The sequence below is a fragment of the Echinops telfairi genome, unplaced genomic scaffold (assembly GCF_000313985.2).
Source record: "Echinops telfairi isolate 266 unplaced genomic scaffold, ASM31398v2 ScPeMD7_70;HRSCAF=299, whole genome shotgun sequence".
Classification (NCBI taxonomy): Eukaryota; Metazoa; Chordata; class Mammalia; order Afrosoricida; family Tenrecidae; genus Echinops; species Echinops telfairi.
In genome coordinates this window covers 33,745,238-33,762,658 of record NW_022103968.1, presented here as the reverse complement: position 1 = coordinate 33,762,658, position 17,421 = coordinate 33,745,238, and the positions used below count along the sequence as shown (strand labels likewise).

At 37.7% G+C, this 17,421-nt stretch overlaps 1 protein-coding gene and 2 pseudogenes across 1 annotated transcript in view; 2 read left to right on the top strand and 1 right to left on the bottom strand.

Moving 5' to 3' along the window:
• The window catches only part of TBC1D12 (TBC1 domain family member 12), a 68,935-nt gene extending 56,076 nt beyond the window's left edge, over window positions 1–12,859 (top strand). Inside the window, exons 10-13 of the mRNA XM_004701339.2 lie at window positions 5,960–6,088; window positions 6,347–6,456; window positions 8,754–9,012; window positions 11,058–12,859. Coding sequence (XP_004701396.1) covers window positions 5,960–6,088; window positions 6,347–6,456; window positions 8,754–9,012; window positions 11,058–11,126 — 567 coding nt within the window. The 3' untranslated portion in view covers window positions 11,127–12,859. The remainder of the gene's footprint in view (window positions 1–5,959; window positions 6,089–6,346; window positions 6,457–8,753; window positions 9,013–11,057) is intronic.
• On the bottom strand, window positions 3,252–3,558 carry LOC105978429 (annotated as a pseudogene).
• Window positions 12,860–14,429: 1,570 nt separating the features above from the next.
• On the top strand, window positions 14,430–16,610 carry LOC101658641 (annotated as a pseudogene).
• Window positions 16,611–17,421: the final 811 nt, after the last annotated feature.

The following is a 17,421-nucleotide window of genomic DNA, read 5'->3' as shown; positions in this document are numbered from 1 at the left end:
GTTGTATATATCATCATTGCTACCCTACACCCTGACGGGCTCGTCTCCTCCTCGTCACCCTTCTGTAAGGGGATGTCCAGTTGCTTACAGATGGGCTTTGGGTCCCCACTCCGCACTCCCCATCATTCACAATGATATGATTTTTTGTTCTTTGATGCCTGATACCTCATCCTTTCCACACCTCGTGATCACACAGACTGGTGTGCTTCTTCCATGTGGGCTTTGTTGCTTCTGAGCTTATTTACCTTCAAGTCTTTAAGGCCCCAGATGTTATATCTTTTGATAGCCAGGCACCATCAGCTTTCTTCACCACATTTGCTTATGCACACATTTGTCTTTAGAGATTGTGTTGGGAAGGTGAGCAAACAATGATATGATTTTTTGTTCTTTGATGCCTGATAACTGATCCCTTCAGCACCTCATGATCACAAAGGCTGGTGTGCTTCTTCCATGTCCTTCATTGGTTTTCATTCATTCCTGTATCCAACAAATATTTATTGTGTATTTATTACTATATGAAGAAGCTTCAAAAAGTTCATGGAAAACTTCCGTTATCTTTTTATTTCATCTTTCTGCAAGGATTTTGAAGTCCCCTTATGTACCCCAGGCATTATGGTAGGCACATGTGATACCTGAGTAAACAAATGAAAATTTTCTCCCTGGTGGTGCTTAGAATTTAGAAGTTGGTATAGACAAATGACAAACATAAAAACAAAAATTAAAAAACAAAAACTAGTAAACCCAATCCACTACTGTTGAGTTGAAGACGACTTGTGGTGACCCCATTAGATAGAGTTGAATTCCTCCGTCAGATTTTCCAGTCTGGAGATCTTTAAGGAAGCACATTGCCTTATTTTTCTCCCAAGGAGAAGCGGGGGCTTCAAACTGCTGGTCTTTCAGTGGGTCTCCCTAAGAGGAGAAACCGTGCTCAGGAAAGCATGGTAAGGCAGGGGAAATGCTAAGTGCAGGAGGAGGGAGAGGTTGCACAATTAAAGACTAAATTTAGATAGTCCTCTTGACTGTCTTCCAACTCTCTTACTTAATAATTCTGTAAATTAGTTGTAAAACTAAGTTTCTCCTTCACATTTTTAAGTTGACATTTTAATTTTTTATAAGATTAAATCATTGCAAAGGGTTTAATTTTTAGTACTTTTAAAATAGTGACATTTAAAAATAAAACACATTTCAAATTTTTAAAAGTACCCTATGGAATTAAATACTATAGTGATTTCATATTGACCACTCATTTAATAGAAGTACATGTAAAGCTCTTGATTAATATTTTTCTTTTAAGTTGTATGCATATTTCTTTTCATTGCTCTCACAAACTTTTATGTTATTTTAGTTTTACAAAATTTTATTTTAATAATTTTTGCTTGAATATATTTTGGTGATCCCTTATTGTACTTTTGTTACAAATTATACTAGTACCAGTTGCCATCAAGTTGGGTTCAAATTCATGGCAGCCCTACCTATGCAGAGCACAGCTGTACGTACGGGATTTCAGTGGCTGTGACTTTGAACTCAGATGATCCAGACCTCTTCCTAGGCAACTCTGAGTGTGTTTGAATTGTTAACTTTACAATTATTAGCTGAACACTTAACTTTTTATGCCACCCAGAAACTCCGCAAATAACAAGTGGAAATTAAAATTTTAAAACTGGTCTTATTCCTAATGCTCATAATGTTATAAATATTTAAAGATTTTCTTCTGATTTGTGACATATTTATTAATATACTACTGATCAAAACCGCAAGTGTATTAGAGAACCAGGTAAATAATTGATAAATACAGAATTTTTAAAAGTGTAAAGGATCTTATGTGATAACTTAATTAGGTCCTCCTTCAATTTTATTGAAAATAGAGACTTGGCTGCTTGAATTTTAAAAACATTTGTTGCCAATCATTGAAATCATTAATTTCCTGTTTCTAAGGCTTTAGTAAAATTAAAACCAATCACTTACACTTATTATACTTATACTTGTTTATCCTGATATATACCAAAAAAGTTAGAAAAATTAGAATACTGTTGCTGTTATTACACTTTTTATTGTTATTTATTTTTGTTACTATACTTTTATCAAAGAGAATTTTTATAATATGTTCTTATTGTATTGGGGGCATTGTATGCTCTTAATACATATTTTACCTGGAGCTGCATATCTTTGCTTATTATAAACTGTACTGGAGGATATGTATCAAGATATGATTTGATAACATAGATTTTTAGCTGCCTTAATGAAGGAATCTAAAACAAAAGCCCTTGAGTCAATTACGCCTTATAGTGATCATTTTAGGACAGGGTAGAACTCCCTTACAGGGTGTCCCAAGTTGTAAACTGTATAGAAGCAGCCTGGTACATCTTTCTCATTGAGCAGCTGCTGGGTTTAAACAGCTGACCCATTTCTTCAGTAGCTATGTACTAAGTGCTTTCAACCACCAGGGCTATTTCCTTAATAAATAACACATCCTGAATATCTAAGTCACATAAAGGTTTTATCTGTGGATTTTATTCAGGGTGTCTTGAAAAAAAATTGTAATCTTGGCTACATTCTAGTTACATTTAAAGGAACCGTATGTATCCTTGTACCAGTCTCGCTATTGGTCTTCTGGGACTCTCTCTGGGGCTGGTACTCATTGATAACCGGTGTGGTGTGGAAGAGGTCACTAAATGAAAATTGTTATTGCTCTTGGTTCTGTCATCTGAGTGTAATGGGATTCGGTTTTAGATATATACTCGTATAAATGACAGGAAGCCAGAAGCATTCACCAAACCAATATTTAGAATTATTCCTTTGTTTAGGTTTCATTCTTCAGAGTAATAGTACGTTTTGGATTGGGTGTGGACTACAAGTTCAAATGCTACTGTGAGAGCAGTGGCTTTCTTAGGCATATTACATAGATAGAATGGGGTAAAATATGGCGGGGAGCAGTTGAGTGGTTTGAAGTGTTGAATGCAAAGTTGACGGCTTGAAATCTAAACACCCCCCCTTAATTTACAATTTAAAATAATAAAGACAAGAAAATGGAAAAATTTAACAAATACTAAGGAAATTCTACTACAAAGTTTAGAAAGCGCCAACTGGTGTTTGCACTAAAGTATCGTTGATGATCCCAGCAAGAGAAGCTTCAAGTGTCAAACAGCTGTATGTTAACTCCTTGCCATCTCGTCGATTCTGTTTAGGACAGAACTGTCCCTTGTAGGTTTCTGAGATTATAACTTTTTTTTTCTTTAAGTCACCAACTTTTGTTACCATCTTTCATATATTTTGTAGAAAAAAGATTGTAGGAAACATCTAGGGTTGTATGAAAAAAGAAAACTCCGGCTTTGTGCAGGTGGGGCTCTATTGACAGCTGGGCAGGGCTCTCCCCACCAGGCGCAGCAGCTGCACTTGTGCGATGCTCCTTTGCAGATGCAGCCCTGGGCATACTTGGCACAGGCAGCAGGGCAGCAGGAGCAGCAGCTTTTTTTGCAGGACGTGCATTTGCACTCTGCATTTGCAGGAGCCGCCGCAGGTGCCGGTGCCTCTGGTAGCACAGGAGCAATTAGGGTCCATGTCCAGTAGAAGTGGTGGGTGGAGCCCGGAGCCAGTGGAAGCAATGAGGATCAGGGCTTCAAGAAGGCGTGGTTGAGATTATAACTGTTAATGAAAGTAGAAAGCATAGTTTTCCTCCTGATGAGTGGTTAACAGCCCAACATGTAACCACTACACCACCAGGGCATGATATATGAGGGGGTACCAAAAGAGACCGGAATTTTTTTTTAAGTTGTGTATTTAAATTTTTTTACAAAACAACCTTATCACCTTGAAAGTACTCTCTATTACACTTAAAACATATGTCAAATCTGCCATTCCATTCTTGGAAACATTTTTTAAACTCATCTGTTTGAGTGGGTGACAGCACCTCCCTCGTTTTTTTCCCATCTCGTCTTTGTAGTCAAATTTCTGTCCTTTCATGCCCCTCTGCATTTACGGACACAAAAAGAAGTTGCATGGAGTGAGGTTAGGTGAGTAAGGTGCGTGGAGCAAGAGAGGCATGTTTTTTACCAAAAACTGGTGCACTGAGATGGCTGTGTGAGCAGGTACATTGATGTGGTGGCAAAATCAGGACCCTGTCTACCACAAATCAGACCTTTTTTGTTTGTTGCACACTGTTCCACAATCCTTTCAGAACCTCTGAATAGAAAGCTTGATTAACAATATGACCTTGTGGAATGAACTCCAAATGAACTACTAGTCAACATTTTTGCCCGTTCAGGAAGTTGACAGACGTCCAGAATGAGGTTTGTCATCAAGGGACATTTCACCTTTTTTGAAACAAGAAAACCACTCTAACACTTGAGTTTTTCCCATAGTGCTGTCCTTGTAAACTGTGTTCAGCATTACTACAATTTCTGAGGCATTGTTCCCAAGCAGGAAACAAAATTTCACAGCTGCAGTGCTGTTCTCTTAAATCAGCCATCACAAAAAATGAGGTTGGAGTATAACTGCTTTTACGAAAAAATTTACTGTGACCAGAGAGAACAGACAGCACCCAGGCGCTGCTAGTGGGTGGTCTAACTCAGAGCGAGTTGTTGGTTGCTCACCTAATGGAGAAAAATGTGTACTATGCCAGTTCTTTCCATTCAGCACACTTCCTGGTTTTGGGGGGGTACTCCCATGTATGTTAAAGAGTGGAAAAAAACAACCACCCAGAACCCATTGCTGTTGTTCGTTTTGAATAATGGTCACCCCATGTGTGTCAGAGTAGAACTACTACAAGGAGTTTTCTGGGCGGTGTAGTGGGTTACGCTTTGGACTGTTAAAACATCAAGATCAGCAGTTCAAACCCCCACCAGTGCTTCGCGGGAGAAAAATGAGATCCGCTCCTGTAAAATGTTATTGCCTCAGAAACCCAAAGGGGAGTTCTGTTCTGTCCTGCAGTGTCAATGTGAGTTGCTGGGAGATGGAATAGATTTGAAGACAGGGAGTTTTGTTTTAATCTTTATGGAAGTAACTCACTAGACCATGGAGTGTGTTCAAACTGCCACCCTTTGAATTAGAATAAAAGGGAATTGAAAAACAAAAAACCAGATAGTGATTTTAAGCAGCTTTTTCAAAACATTTGGCTACAAAGAGTCCAATATATAATCCTCTACTAGAAGTATGTGTTACCTTATAAAGTTTGTTTTTTTAATGAAAGAATGAATGTTCCTAGAACAATATTTCATTTCACTTCCCTGCTCAGAAATGTTAACTAACTATCCATAACCCAGAAACAAGCCTCTATATAGCTTAGCTTTTTATTCAAAGCCTTCCACAGTTATAAGTACATCCTACTTTGCCAAAGTTTTTACATTATTCCTATTATGAATCTTGTGCTACTGTGCAGACTTGTCCTGTTACTCTATTACTGTGCCTTTGCTCTAGTGTCTTTCCCGTCTTAAAATGCTTGTCCTTTGTTTCTCCTTTCTGCTTCTGCAGGGATCTAACCTGACTCTTTCAACCCTACACTATTTCTTCTTTCTGGAATTTTAGTAGGACTTTTCAGTTTCCCCTTATTCTTAGTTTCTCATTTTTACCTCAGACAGATTTGTTGTAATAGTGAAAACAGTCACCTGATTTTGACCAAACTTTGTGATTCTGAATTCTATGGTGAGAACATTCAGCTTGAATGAAAACTAGAGCAAAACACCCTGAGGTGCTTTTGTAGCAAGTCAAAGCTGATATATTTTTCCTTAGTAAAAAAATAATTCCTAATACTTCTTAAAGCCATACCACTTGAAAAAAGAAATGTAAAATTAGGCAGACGTTATAGTCACTAGATTATCCATTTTTACTTTTATGTATGGCCAATTAGAAGAAAGTATGTATGGCTGATTCTGCTTTTAGATGTCACTGCAATGTTTCGATACTACAAGCAAATAAACTATAAAATCCCTATTGTAAGCATGTTTGTCTTCTTTTCCTTTTTAAGGTCCAAGGGATGTCCTTCATTGCAGCAGTACTCATTCTCAATTTGGAAGAGGCAGATGCCTTCATTGCATTTGCAAATCTCCTGAATAAGCCGTGCCAGTTGGCCTTTTTCCGTGTGGATCACAGCATGGTATGGACATTTGGAGTGGATCATGTTTCCCCTAACTATAGACTTCTGTCATCTGAACTCAATTTTAGCACAGGCATACAATAATGTGATCTAATATAAACTTTTCATTGAATTATAGTTTTATGAATGGTTGATGAGAAGATTCTGAAAGCACTCCTAAACAAGATTTTCTTTTAATGATTGATTTAAGGATTTAATATTTATATATTTAGAGTACATGCTCCAATAATTTTTATTGACATTTCTTCCTCTCTGTAGATGTTGAAATATTTTGCAACATTTGAGGTATTCTTTGAAGAAAATCTCTCCAAACTGTTTCTTCATTTCAAGTCTTACAATCTTACACCTGACATATACTTGATAGACTGGTAAGTCATGACATATATAGCACATATTGAAAGGAATTAAAATATAAACTTTTATGCATTTTAGGAACTATTAGAGTAAATCTCCTGTCCAGGGCCATGCATTTAGAAGACCCTTTCCTTACAAAGTGGGAGAAAGAGGAGGCTTTCTACTCCCATAAAGTGTTACAGTCGGAAGAAAAGAAGAGTTACGGTCTTGGGAACCCACAGGGCAGTTCTGCTCTGTCTTGTGTGGTGCCTGTAAGTCAGGGTCAACTCCATGGTAGTGAGCTTGCTTTTGTTTCCCTTACTAGTAGAGAAGCCTCCCACTTTTTAAAAAAGAGGATTTTATTAAAGAACATGGAATCTGGGTTGAAATCAGAGTCTTTTGGTTTGCATTTCAGTTTATTTATAAAATAGACATAATATCTTTAGCCTGAACTGTAGTGAGATGGTTTTACATGGATTATTTCATTTAGTTTCCTTGCCCACACTAAGCTCTCAACATGAGTGGGTTGCTATTCTTTATTCCTAATACACAAGGGCTGATGGTCATTGTAATAGATAAAGCCCTATGCTCATTATAATAGTGCTTCTTTACAGAGGCTTTTTATTTTTATTACTTCAACTTTTTATTCCGTTTCCTGAGGGAGAAATGATAATTTATTTAGCCCAAATGTCTTTTTGACCTTTCAACCCCAGCTCTTATGTATTAACATTCAGAGTTTGCCTAAGGAGTTAAATCTGCAGATTTTCCTAAAAACTTCGATTTGCCTGTTGATTATAAATAGGGGTGAATTTTGCTAGCGAAATATAGCAGTTAATCTTAAGATAGGTTGTGTAAGAGTGCGTACGGAGTATTTAAACTTAAATTGAAATCCTGTAAAGGGTTTATAGAAATGATATTAAGCTTCTATATACTAAGTAAATAAGTACCTAATGGCTTTGATAAAAGCAGATATATTCCCAGTTGCTTGGGCTTCTTTTATTTAGTTTTTTTTAAAAAACTAATTCATTTTTCAATATATTCCTTTTAGTGGACTCTCAATGTATTCTCTTCCATCCACACTAAAAACAATTAGAGGGAGGGACCCAAGACAGTAGAGAGGAGAAAGAGGTTACATCATGAGACCTGGCGGAGAACCAAGATCAAAGTCTGATTCTACAACATAACAAACTCCAGTTGTTAGTCGTTAGGACTAAGATGGGGCACATCAGCATCGAAACTGATACATGGCGAGCAGGATAGAACTAATGAGTGACCAGTGGTACGAGAAACTGCATGTAGACACTGCTTATGCCCTTTCTTGTTTTGTACAGTGAGTTAGTATTCTACTAAGAGTACTTAATTGTTATGCAACTAAATATGTATTTGTAATTTAAGGAGTAGCATGGATCTTTGATTTTTGTTTCATTGAGTCTGTTTAGTTCATTATATACAAATTGCAGAATCATTTCAACAGGAAGAGTAAGGGTATTGTGGGAGGGGCAAGAGAACCTTTAGACTTTCCCCTACCCCCCAGCACTACCTTAAAAACGCACTCTAAATTAAAAAACTTTAACTTTTTTTCTTTTGCCAAGGCACCTTAAAGATAAATCCTTTAAGAACACCCGCCCCCCCCCCCCAGGTTCCTCCAAAGGAATGATTAAAAAAAAACACCACCAAATACAGAGTCGCATGACCATGCATGTCAGGAAAGGGGGTAAGATATTGTTGGAGAACTTACCTGCTCCAAAAGAAGTAGTGTGTAAAGCTCAATGGGGAGAAAAAGTGAAATGGATGCCTGTGGAAGAGGATAAAAAAGGAAAGAAGTTAGACTTTGGATTTCTGTTAGTACTAAAAGATGGTGCTGCGCTCCTCATACAATAATGATAATACGTAGCCTTTATGTGCCAGACACTGTTCTAAACACATTTATTAACTCCTTTAATTTTCAAAACAATCCTGAGGTAGGTAGTAATATTACACTTATTTTATTGATAAAAGAACAACACAAAAAGGATGAAAAACTTGTTCACAGTAACACTATCAGTAAATGACAAATCCAGGTTTCAAACACAGGCATTGTGGTTTCAGAATCTGAACCTTTCATCCAGTCTATTCTGCCACTTATTTGTATTAAGCCCTACCTCTACGTAAGGTTATAAATTAAAATAATTTTGCTTATTGTTCATTTCCCACTATTTTCGTTGAGGAAAGGAGCCATAACTTATTGCCTTGTTATTTCTAATTAACTGCTGGTGGTTTCAGAGAGAAGCTTCATAAGTGAGTGAATAAATGAATGAAAAATTTCAATGCGTATTTTTCTCCCTAATTTTAGGATCTTCACATTGTATAGCAAATCATTACCACTTGATCTAGCCTGCCGAGTCTGGGATGTATTCTGCAGAGATGGGGAGGAATTTTTATTTAGGACTGGATTAGGAATCCTTCGATTATATGAAGACATCCTCCTGCAAATGGACTTTATTCATATAGCCCAGTTTTTAACGAAGTTACCGGAAGATATTACGTCAGAAAAGCTATTCAGCTGTATTGCAGCTATTCAGATGCAGAATAGCACCAAAAAATGGACTCAGGTAGGGTGACAATTTCTTCTTTCTTTCTCAGACATGGATTGACTTTGTGTAGAGTTCTGTATTACTCAAGGGTTAGTCTTGACATTTAAAATAAATAAATAAATTTGAAAGTATATTTTCAAATAAATATTTCGACAAAGCAAAAGTTTAAAGCAGTAAGTGGAGAGGAAATGTTTTGAGAATGATGAGGGCAATGAATGTACAAATGCGCTTTACACAATTGATGTATGTATGGATTGTGATAAGCGTTGTATGAGCCCCTAATAAAATGATTTAAAAAAAAAAGTTTAAAGCAGAGTTGCCTCCCTCCTTTTTAAAAATCATTTTATTGGGAGCTCTTATAGTTCTTCTCACAATCCATGCATACATCCATTTTATCAAGCACATTTGTACATAGGTTGTCATCATTTTCTTTCTATTTGAGCCCTTGGTATCTGCTCATTGTGCCCCCCCCACCATGAACCTTGATAATTTATAATTTTTTTTCTTCATATCTTAAACTGACCACTGTCTCCCTTCACCCACTTTCCTATTGTCCATCCCCCTGGGACGGGGTTGTATATAGATCATTGTGATTGGTTCCCACTTTCTTCCCTACCTTCCCCTTCCCTTTCTGGTATCACTACTCTCATTATTGGTCCTGAGGGGTTTATTTGTCCCAGATTCCCTGTGTTGCGAGCTCTTATCTGTACCAATGTACATGCTATGGTCTAGCTGGATTTGTATGGTAGAATTGGGGTCATGCTAGTGGGGGAGGAAACATTAGGAAAAGCTTTATGTTTCATCAGTGCTATCCTGCACCCTGACTGCCATGTCTTTTCCTTGTGACCCTTCTGTGAGGGGATGCCCGTCCCTTCCCCTACCTTTTTTAACCTTTCCAAAGCTCTGGTTCTATTTTTTCTGAAAGTCAAGTAACATTTTATGCATTTAATGAACACCCACAATAACCATGGATTTCCCAGAGCAATTATATAATTATTTTGGTATTTCAATGAGATAACAATTTTATTAAACACCTGCTACAAGTGAGAATTGACTCAGTAGCAACGTGTATGTATAAAGAATGAGGCAGTGGTGGGCTTAGTGGTAGAATTCTTACCTTTGATGCAGGAGACCTGGGTTTAATTCCTAGCCAGTGCATTTCATATGAGTCCATCACCTGTCACTGGAGGATTGAATGTATTGTTGTCATGTTGAACAGATTTCAGTTTAGCTTCCAGACTAAGATAGACTAGGAAGAAAGGCTTGGCCATTTCCTGAAGATCAGCCAGTGATAACCTAATGGATCACAAGAATCTGATCTGCAGCTGATCATGGGGATAGCACAGTGGGCAGCGTTTTTTTTCCGTGGTACCTGAAGTTACTGTGAGTCACAGGTTGACTTGATGGTGGTTAACAACAATGTGGATAAAGCATTTGCTGTAGAAAGAATGGAATGTATGATACTGGATCTTTTTTTTAAAGATCATTTTATTAGTGGCTCTCACAGCTTTTAAAACATTCCATACATCAATTGTATCCAGCATATTTGTACATAGATTCTGGATTTTTATATGCTTTTTTTTTGTTATGGAAGCAAACATACTAGTAGTCAAAGTAGAAATCAAAGACAGTCTTATCACTTGTTCACAAATGATACAGACCATAACATTTAAGTTCATATTTATGAAAATGGAATGTAGAAATATTCGTCAGGAAAATTTTTTAGTCACTGAATAATTTCAGAATATGTGGCTATTCCATAAAATTGTGTTTATAAATGTAAGGGAATTTGAGCATGATAATTTATCAGAAGACAGAATTAAGTATATTAAAGCATTTTCACACTGCTGATGTTTATGTCAAGTGCCCTTGCACCATTTGACTTAGCAACCCTGGGTGACAGAGTATGTCCCATAGGGGTTATATAAGGCTGTAATCTTCACAGTAACAGGTGGCCACGTCTGTCTTTCTCAGATCCCCTGTGATAAACTATAGTTACTGAAATATCTTTATAATCTGGTGGTAGTTTTTGAAGATTAACCTTTATTTTATATAATTTCCAGGTCTTTGCGTCTGTGATGAAGGATGTCAAAGAAGGAGACAAGAACAACAGTCCAGCTCTGAAAAGCTAATCTTCAAAACGAACAGACAGTGAAATATTAAAAAGCCTTTTTGATAAAACTTTTTTTGGGGGGCCTTCTATGTGAAATGCATGTAGGAGATTTTTGGAGAAATCCCATGGAATCAAGAGATGGAAAACTATATTTTAAACTCCGTGGCTAAAGTAATGAAATGCCAATTGACAGTATTCTTAAGATGTGTTTTCTAGGAGGAGCTATTTTACAAAAGAAAAAAATTAGATAGCTAGCTCATATTCCATAATTTGAACTGCACAGTTTAATGCAATAAAATTTATAATAGTTTCAGAGACACTTCAACTTTTTACATCTTTTCTTTTTTAACAATAACCACAAAAGCTTTTTTGAAAGAATGGAATTCTTAAATACTACTTTAACTTCCAAATACTATTTGACACAACATATTGATACACATATTATCACCAGTCCTGACCTCTTGAAGATACAGACCAAGAATAAACAATTTTGGTTGCATATTATTTAAGTCAGTCATTTATCTTCACTTAACCAGTTGGGGTAAATTTAGGTTATCTGGGACCAAAAATGTTGGTAGGAGATTGCTTTAACATTCATTGAGATGTTTTTACTCAGTATTGTATCTATTTTTTTGAAGAAATTGTTTCTATTCTTTATAACGAATTCCTATCATTCAGAGAATTTTAGCATTTGTTTCTAGCCTCAGACATTGTTTATCTAGTAATTTTAGCACTAGACAAACTAAATAACTGTCAATTCTTTGCACTTTACTGGACTTAGACTTGATTTTGAGAGTAAGTCCATAAATATAAATGAGGTTCTCCACTGGTAAGAGCAAAAATAATGAGTTCTGAGAGTTCTAAATAGCATGCTAGTTGGCAAGACCACGTTTTTGAGTAAAATTTCTCCACTGTCTTTAAAAACAAAATTTAATTCCAGTTTAAAATTTGAATCAATGCATAATAACTTCCTAACATTTAAAACAGTGTGCATAACTTTCTAATCAATGGATATAAGAGTAAAAGAAAAAAGATAAAATTAACTTTTTCTAGTGAGTCTAATTTTGATGGTTTGTGGATAAATTATTAATCACTGATAAATTGTCATTGTTTACTATCATACATAAATTTAATTTTTGGAACAAAAATAAGTCACTTGAATTATTATGCTTTATAACATGCTATTTGGTTAAGAATTAGATTTAAAGTGTGCATTCATGTTGCAGTTTGATTTAAAGCAACCAAGTACACTATCTGTTAATGGTATGTAGTCTTGATACTGCATCTTTAGGACTATGGGACCAGAGTATGCTCATGTGTTTTTAATCTCTGGGTCATTTTAGCCTAGGGACTAGCAATGAGACCCTCAAAAATGGACTCCTGTCACAGGGGCTTGTTTAGTGGAACCAGTAGTGTAATGAAATATTGAGGGAGAACCCAGGGCCTTAGTAAGTTTGTGGATGACTGTTTTAACTCTGGTACCTACTTGCTTGGTTTTGATGGTGCTGATAAGAGAAAACGTAACTGCTGGTGGTAATCTCTCTGAGATTATACTACATGCCTAATTTAATCTTGCCTGTCTGTATTTGTTTTCTGAGTTTGACCTAAGTTGCTGTACTTCCTTTTCTTGTTTCTATTATTGTACAGTTTCTTTATCTTTCTAGTATAAATTTGTATAAAATGTAAATACAAGGAGTTCATGAAAACCACTAGTAATGATTACTGTGTAAATAAAACTTGTAAGCAGAGTAATTACTTGGAATGAGTCGTCTTTATTTGGGGGGGTATCTTGTTTAATCACATCTGTATGTATTGAGAGCAGGATACAGATTTCCCTTCTAAAGGATTACTTAAGGTCTTTGGTCTGTTTGGATTTGCGGTACTGGCATCTAAATTATTTTAGCATGTCTTCCCTGAAGCCTCTTTCATAGGAACTATGTGGTTATCACATGGCCAATGTGTGACATTTTTTTCTAATTCAAGTGTATTTTCATAATTCATCCTCAAAGTAATGTGAAATTAATCAATTTGGGATGCATGCACAGGTGTTTTTTCTCTTCGGTTTTCCTTCAGCCCAGATAGCCTTTGCACCATCTCTATGCTGCTGGGAGACTGGGACACAGGAGCCGTAGTGGTTCAGTGGTGACATAAATGCTCCATTCTAGCTAGCAGGAGAGAGGCTGAACTCGCCAGCCTCTCTTCTAGAGAAAGATGTGGTAATCTGCTTCCGTAATGACGTCAGCCTCGGATGGAAAGCCTGCAGTTTTCATTCTGTTCCACCCTAGAGGGTCAATATCAATTGGAATCTACTTGATGGCAGAGATTTTTGGTTCGAATACTCTAATAATTAGCATAGCTCTCTAAAGTCAGCTATTCTGATGACTTTTGCATTGATGATCTTCCGATACTATTGATTTGAGTATATTTGCTTGACTTGACAAAGGTGGCATCTGCAAAAGAATATTCAAGCGTCTGACTTCAAGATGATCGCTTCGGAACTTGTTATTCTACCTCTAACACTCGACTCTTAAGAGTCTACACTACTGGAGGGTACAATTCAAAGTATGTATAGAAAAGTTTAGCTTCCAAAAAAAATAAATAAATAAATAAATAAAAATTAAAAAAAGAAAAGTTTAGCTTCATAATATCGTGGTTTATTTAGATTTTTCATTTATTTTCTTAAAATGTTTCATGTTCCAAGAACATACTCAAATAGCTAGACTTTTGTATGAAGGAAGAAAGAACACAGGAAGTCACGTTGCAAAATCAGCCAGCCTTCATGTGCCATGACGAGAGAGGATGTCAGAAAACAATGTTTTACCTGGGGGTTGGGGATGGGAGGAGTGATTCAAATCATTTTGCTGATGACAATGTTAGAAACATAAATTTCTAGATGTAGTGAATTACAATCTTCACTGATTCATATGTGAAAACTAAAATGGGACAAAAGTTTAAAACATTATTTCAGGGGAATTAGCCACTGGAGAGAAAGAATGACGACCTTTGAAAGCATTGCTTGCTTACTAAGTGTGCAGTTACAACATAAGTGGATTGGATAATACTTGGAATGCATTGAACTTTTGTGAAGCTCCGATTGCGTGCCATTCATTGCTTAATACTCTGATGCATTAATAAGCTTGCAAGGCTTGCGAAATTGCATTTCTTTCAAACATTCTACCACTCCTATTGACCAGGAACCCTGGTGGCGCAGTGGGCTAGGTGCTAGGCTGCTAACCACCAAGTCAGCAGTACAAAGCCACTGCCAGGAAGGAGCAGCTGCCGCCGCCCTGGACTGAGCCCTTGAGAAGGAGGAGGTGGGGAGATGGCGGACAACCCCAGTGCTGCTGTCAGGAATGTGGCAATTTGGAAGATCAAATTCATCAGGTGCTTGGAGGCAGCCCACGGCCACGGCACAAGCATGATATCATTGGTCATTACTCCCAAAGACCGGATAGCACAAATGGCAAAAAGGTGAGTTTGCAACCACATCTAGCATTAAATCCCAAGTAAACCCGCTGTTCGTCCTGGGAGTCATTCCATCTGTACAACAGAGACTCAAAACTATACCAAAATACTTCCAAATGGTCTAGTTGTTTACTGTGGACCAATTGTAACAGGAGGAAAGGAAAAGAAAGTCAACATTGACTTTGAGCCTTTCAAGCCAATGAATACGTCATTGTATTTGTGTGACAACGAATTCCACACAGAGGTCCTTCCAGAGCTACTTTTGAACGATAGCAAGTGTGGTTTCATTGGAGTAGATGGCAGTGCTGTGCTAAAAAGCACACTCCAAGGAGACGAGAGAAGTCCTGCACAAATTCATTGTGGATCTTCCAAAGAAACAGGATGCCAGTTTGCCTTTTTTGCCCGTTTAAGAATTAAAAACATGTTAAAAAAGTAGCTAAACAAGCGGCCATCAAGATCAGAAGCAACAAAGCCCACATGGAAGAAGCACACCAGCCTGTGCGATCACGAGGTGTCGAAGGGATCAGGTATAAGGCATCATCAGAACAAAAAATCTTACCATAGTGAATGATGGGGGGAGTGCGGAGTGGAGACCCAAAGCCCATTAGTAGGCCACTGGAGATCCACTTGCAGAGGGGTCTCAGGGAGGAGATGAGCCAGTCAGGGTGCAATGTAACAACGATGAGAAATACAAGTTTCCTCTAGTTCCTAAATGTTTCCTCCCCGCTCCCACTATCATGACACGAATTCTACCTTGGAAGTCTGGCTAGACCAGAGGATGTACACTGGTACAGATAGGAACTGGAAACACAGGGAATCCAGGGCAGATGATCCCTTCAGGACCAGTGGTGAGAGTGGGTTGGAAAGGGAACCGATTACAAGGAACTATATGTGACCTCCTCCCTGGGAGACGGACAACAGAAAAGTGGGTGAAGGGAGACGTCGGACAGGGCAAGATATGACAAAATACCAATTTATAAACTATCAAGGCTCATGAGGGAGAGGGGAGGGAGGGGAAAAATGATCTGATGACGGGGGCTTAAGTGGAGAGCAAATGTTTTGAGGATGAGGGTAATGTACAAATGTGCTTTACACAATTGATGTATGTATGGATTGTGATAAGAGTTGTATGAGCCCCCAATAAAATGATTTAAAAAAAGAAAGCTGAACCTGCTCTGCAGCCGCTTATTTCTGGGAACAAAGTGAATGTGGCTGGTTTCGTTTTAGCTTGGTCAGCTGACTTTAAAACGGAACTAAAGCTAATTGGAATTGGATATGTTTGAACCGAGGTTGCAATTAAATGCCTTTAAATTAACTGCTATCTCTTATGGTGGTGAAAATGGATTCAACCAAGCTTTGAGTTACCTACTGATGTCCTCTCCACTGTGAAGCTCACTCAAAAGAAGAAATTAATGGGAGACTATACTTTGATAAACCAGCCAGGACAGGAGCAAGTATTGCTTGGGGGTTGAAGATGCCCTAAAACATAAGTTCTCAACTTTCCCAATATCGCCACCCTTTAACATAGTTCCTCATGTTGTGGTAACCCCCAACCGTAAAATTATTTTCATTGCTACCTCATAACTGTAAATTTGTTACTGTTAGGAATTGGGCAACCCCTGTGAAAGAGTCGTTAGACCCCCAAAGGGGTCGTGACACAGGTTGAGAACTGCTGCGCTTTGGAAATGGGAGCTGAAAACACTAATTGTCTATGAAAATCTGGAAATAATGAGATACGTTCTTCATTGCCAAGGCACAGAAAAGGAGAAAGTTCTCCGTAAAACTCGAGAAGAACAAGGGTAAGTCTCATTTCACAGAGGACAGAAACGAGCTGATTGAATGCATGCCCCTGTTACGTTTTGCTGACAACTACAAAAACATTGAAGCTACATTGGAAATTGTCACAGATAAATCACAAGAAGGATCCCAGTTTGTGAAAGGGTTTGGTGCAATTGGAGGTATCTTACGGTACCGAGTAGATTTCCAGGGAATAGACTGCTAAGGAGGAGATGAATTGTTTTACCTTGATGACTACTAGGTAGTCAACATGGGGCTGGCAAACCGTGCCTCTCCCTACAGCATCCAACCCAAGGAGCATAACGTGGTGATAGTATACAAACAGATCCTGCCTGACCACTGGAACATTCTCCGAACTTACTCCATGAGCGCTGGATATTGAAACAAGAGCGGACGCCAAACCAGGCCGGACCCTGCACTTTGGTGTGCCATGTCAGTGCAGCAGCATACAATTAACTATGGGCTAGTTTTAAAAAGAACCCCGGTTTTTACTTGATGGTGAAAATTGTTCTTGTATTTCATGGGGGGAGGGGGGGTGTTAACCTTCATACATAGAAGCAAAAATACCCTAACTGCTTTAAACCTTCAAAAGTTAGTAGAAGTGACAGCTTACTAGTTGGTTCTTATTTTGTCTGGAGAAAAATTGCTGTATTTTGCAGTGAGCCATATAAGTGACATTCTCAGAATGATTAAGAAGAATTATATGTGGTGAAATTTTGGGGAACAAACAAGTCAGCAGTTCAAACTCACATGCTACTCCATGGGAAAAACATGAGGTTGTGTGTTTCTGTAAAGATTGACAGCATTTGCAGGGGAGGTGGGTGGGGATAAAGAAGCGTTCATACCAAGGGCTCAATAGAAAGTAACTGTCTAGAAAACAATGATAGCAACATATGTACAAATGTGCCTGATGAAATTGATGTGTGGATTGTAATAAGTATTGTAAGAGCTGGCAATAAAATGATTTTTTTTAAAAAGATTGACAGCCTTTGAAACCTTATGTAGGGTCACTTTGAGTCAGAATTGACCTAATGGCGTTGGTTTTAATTTCC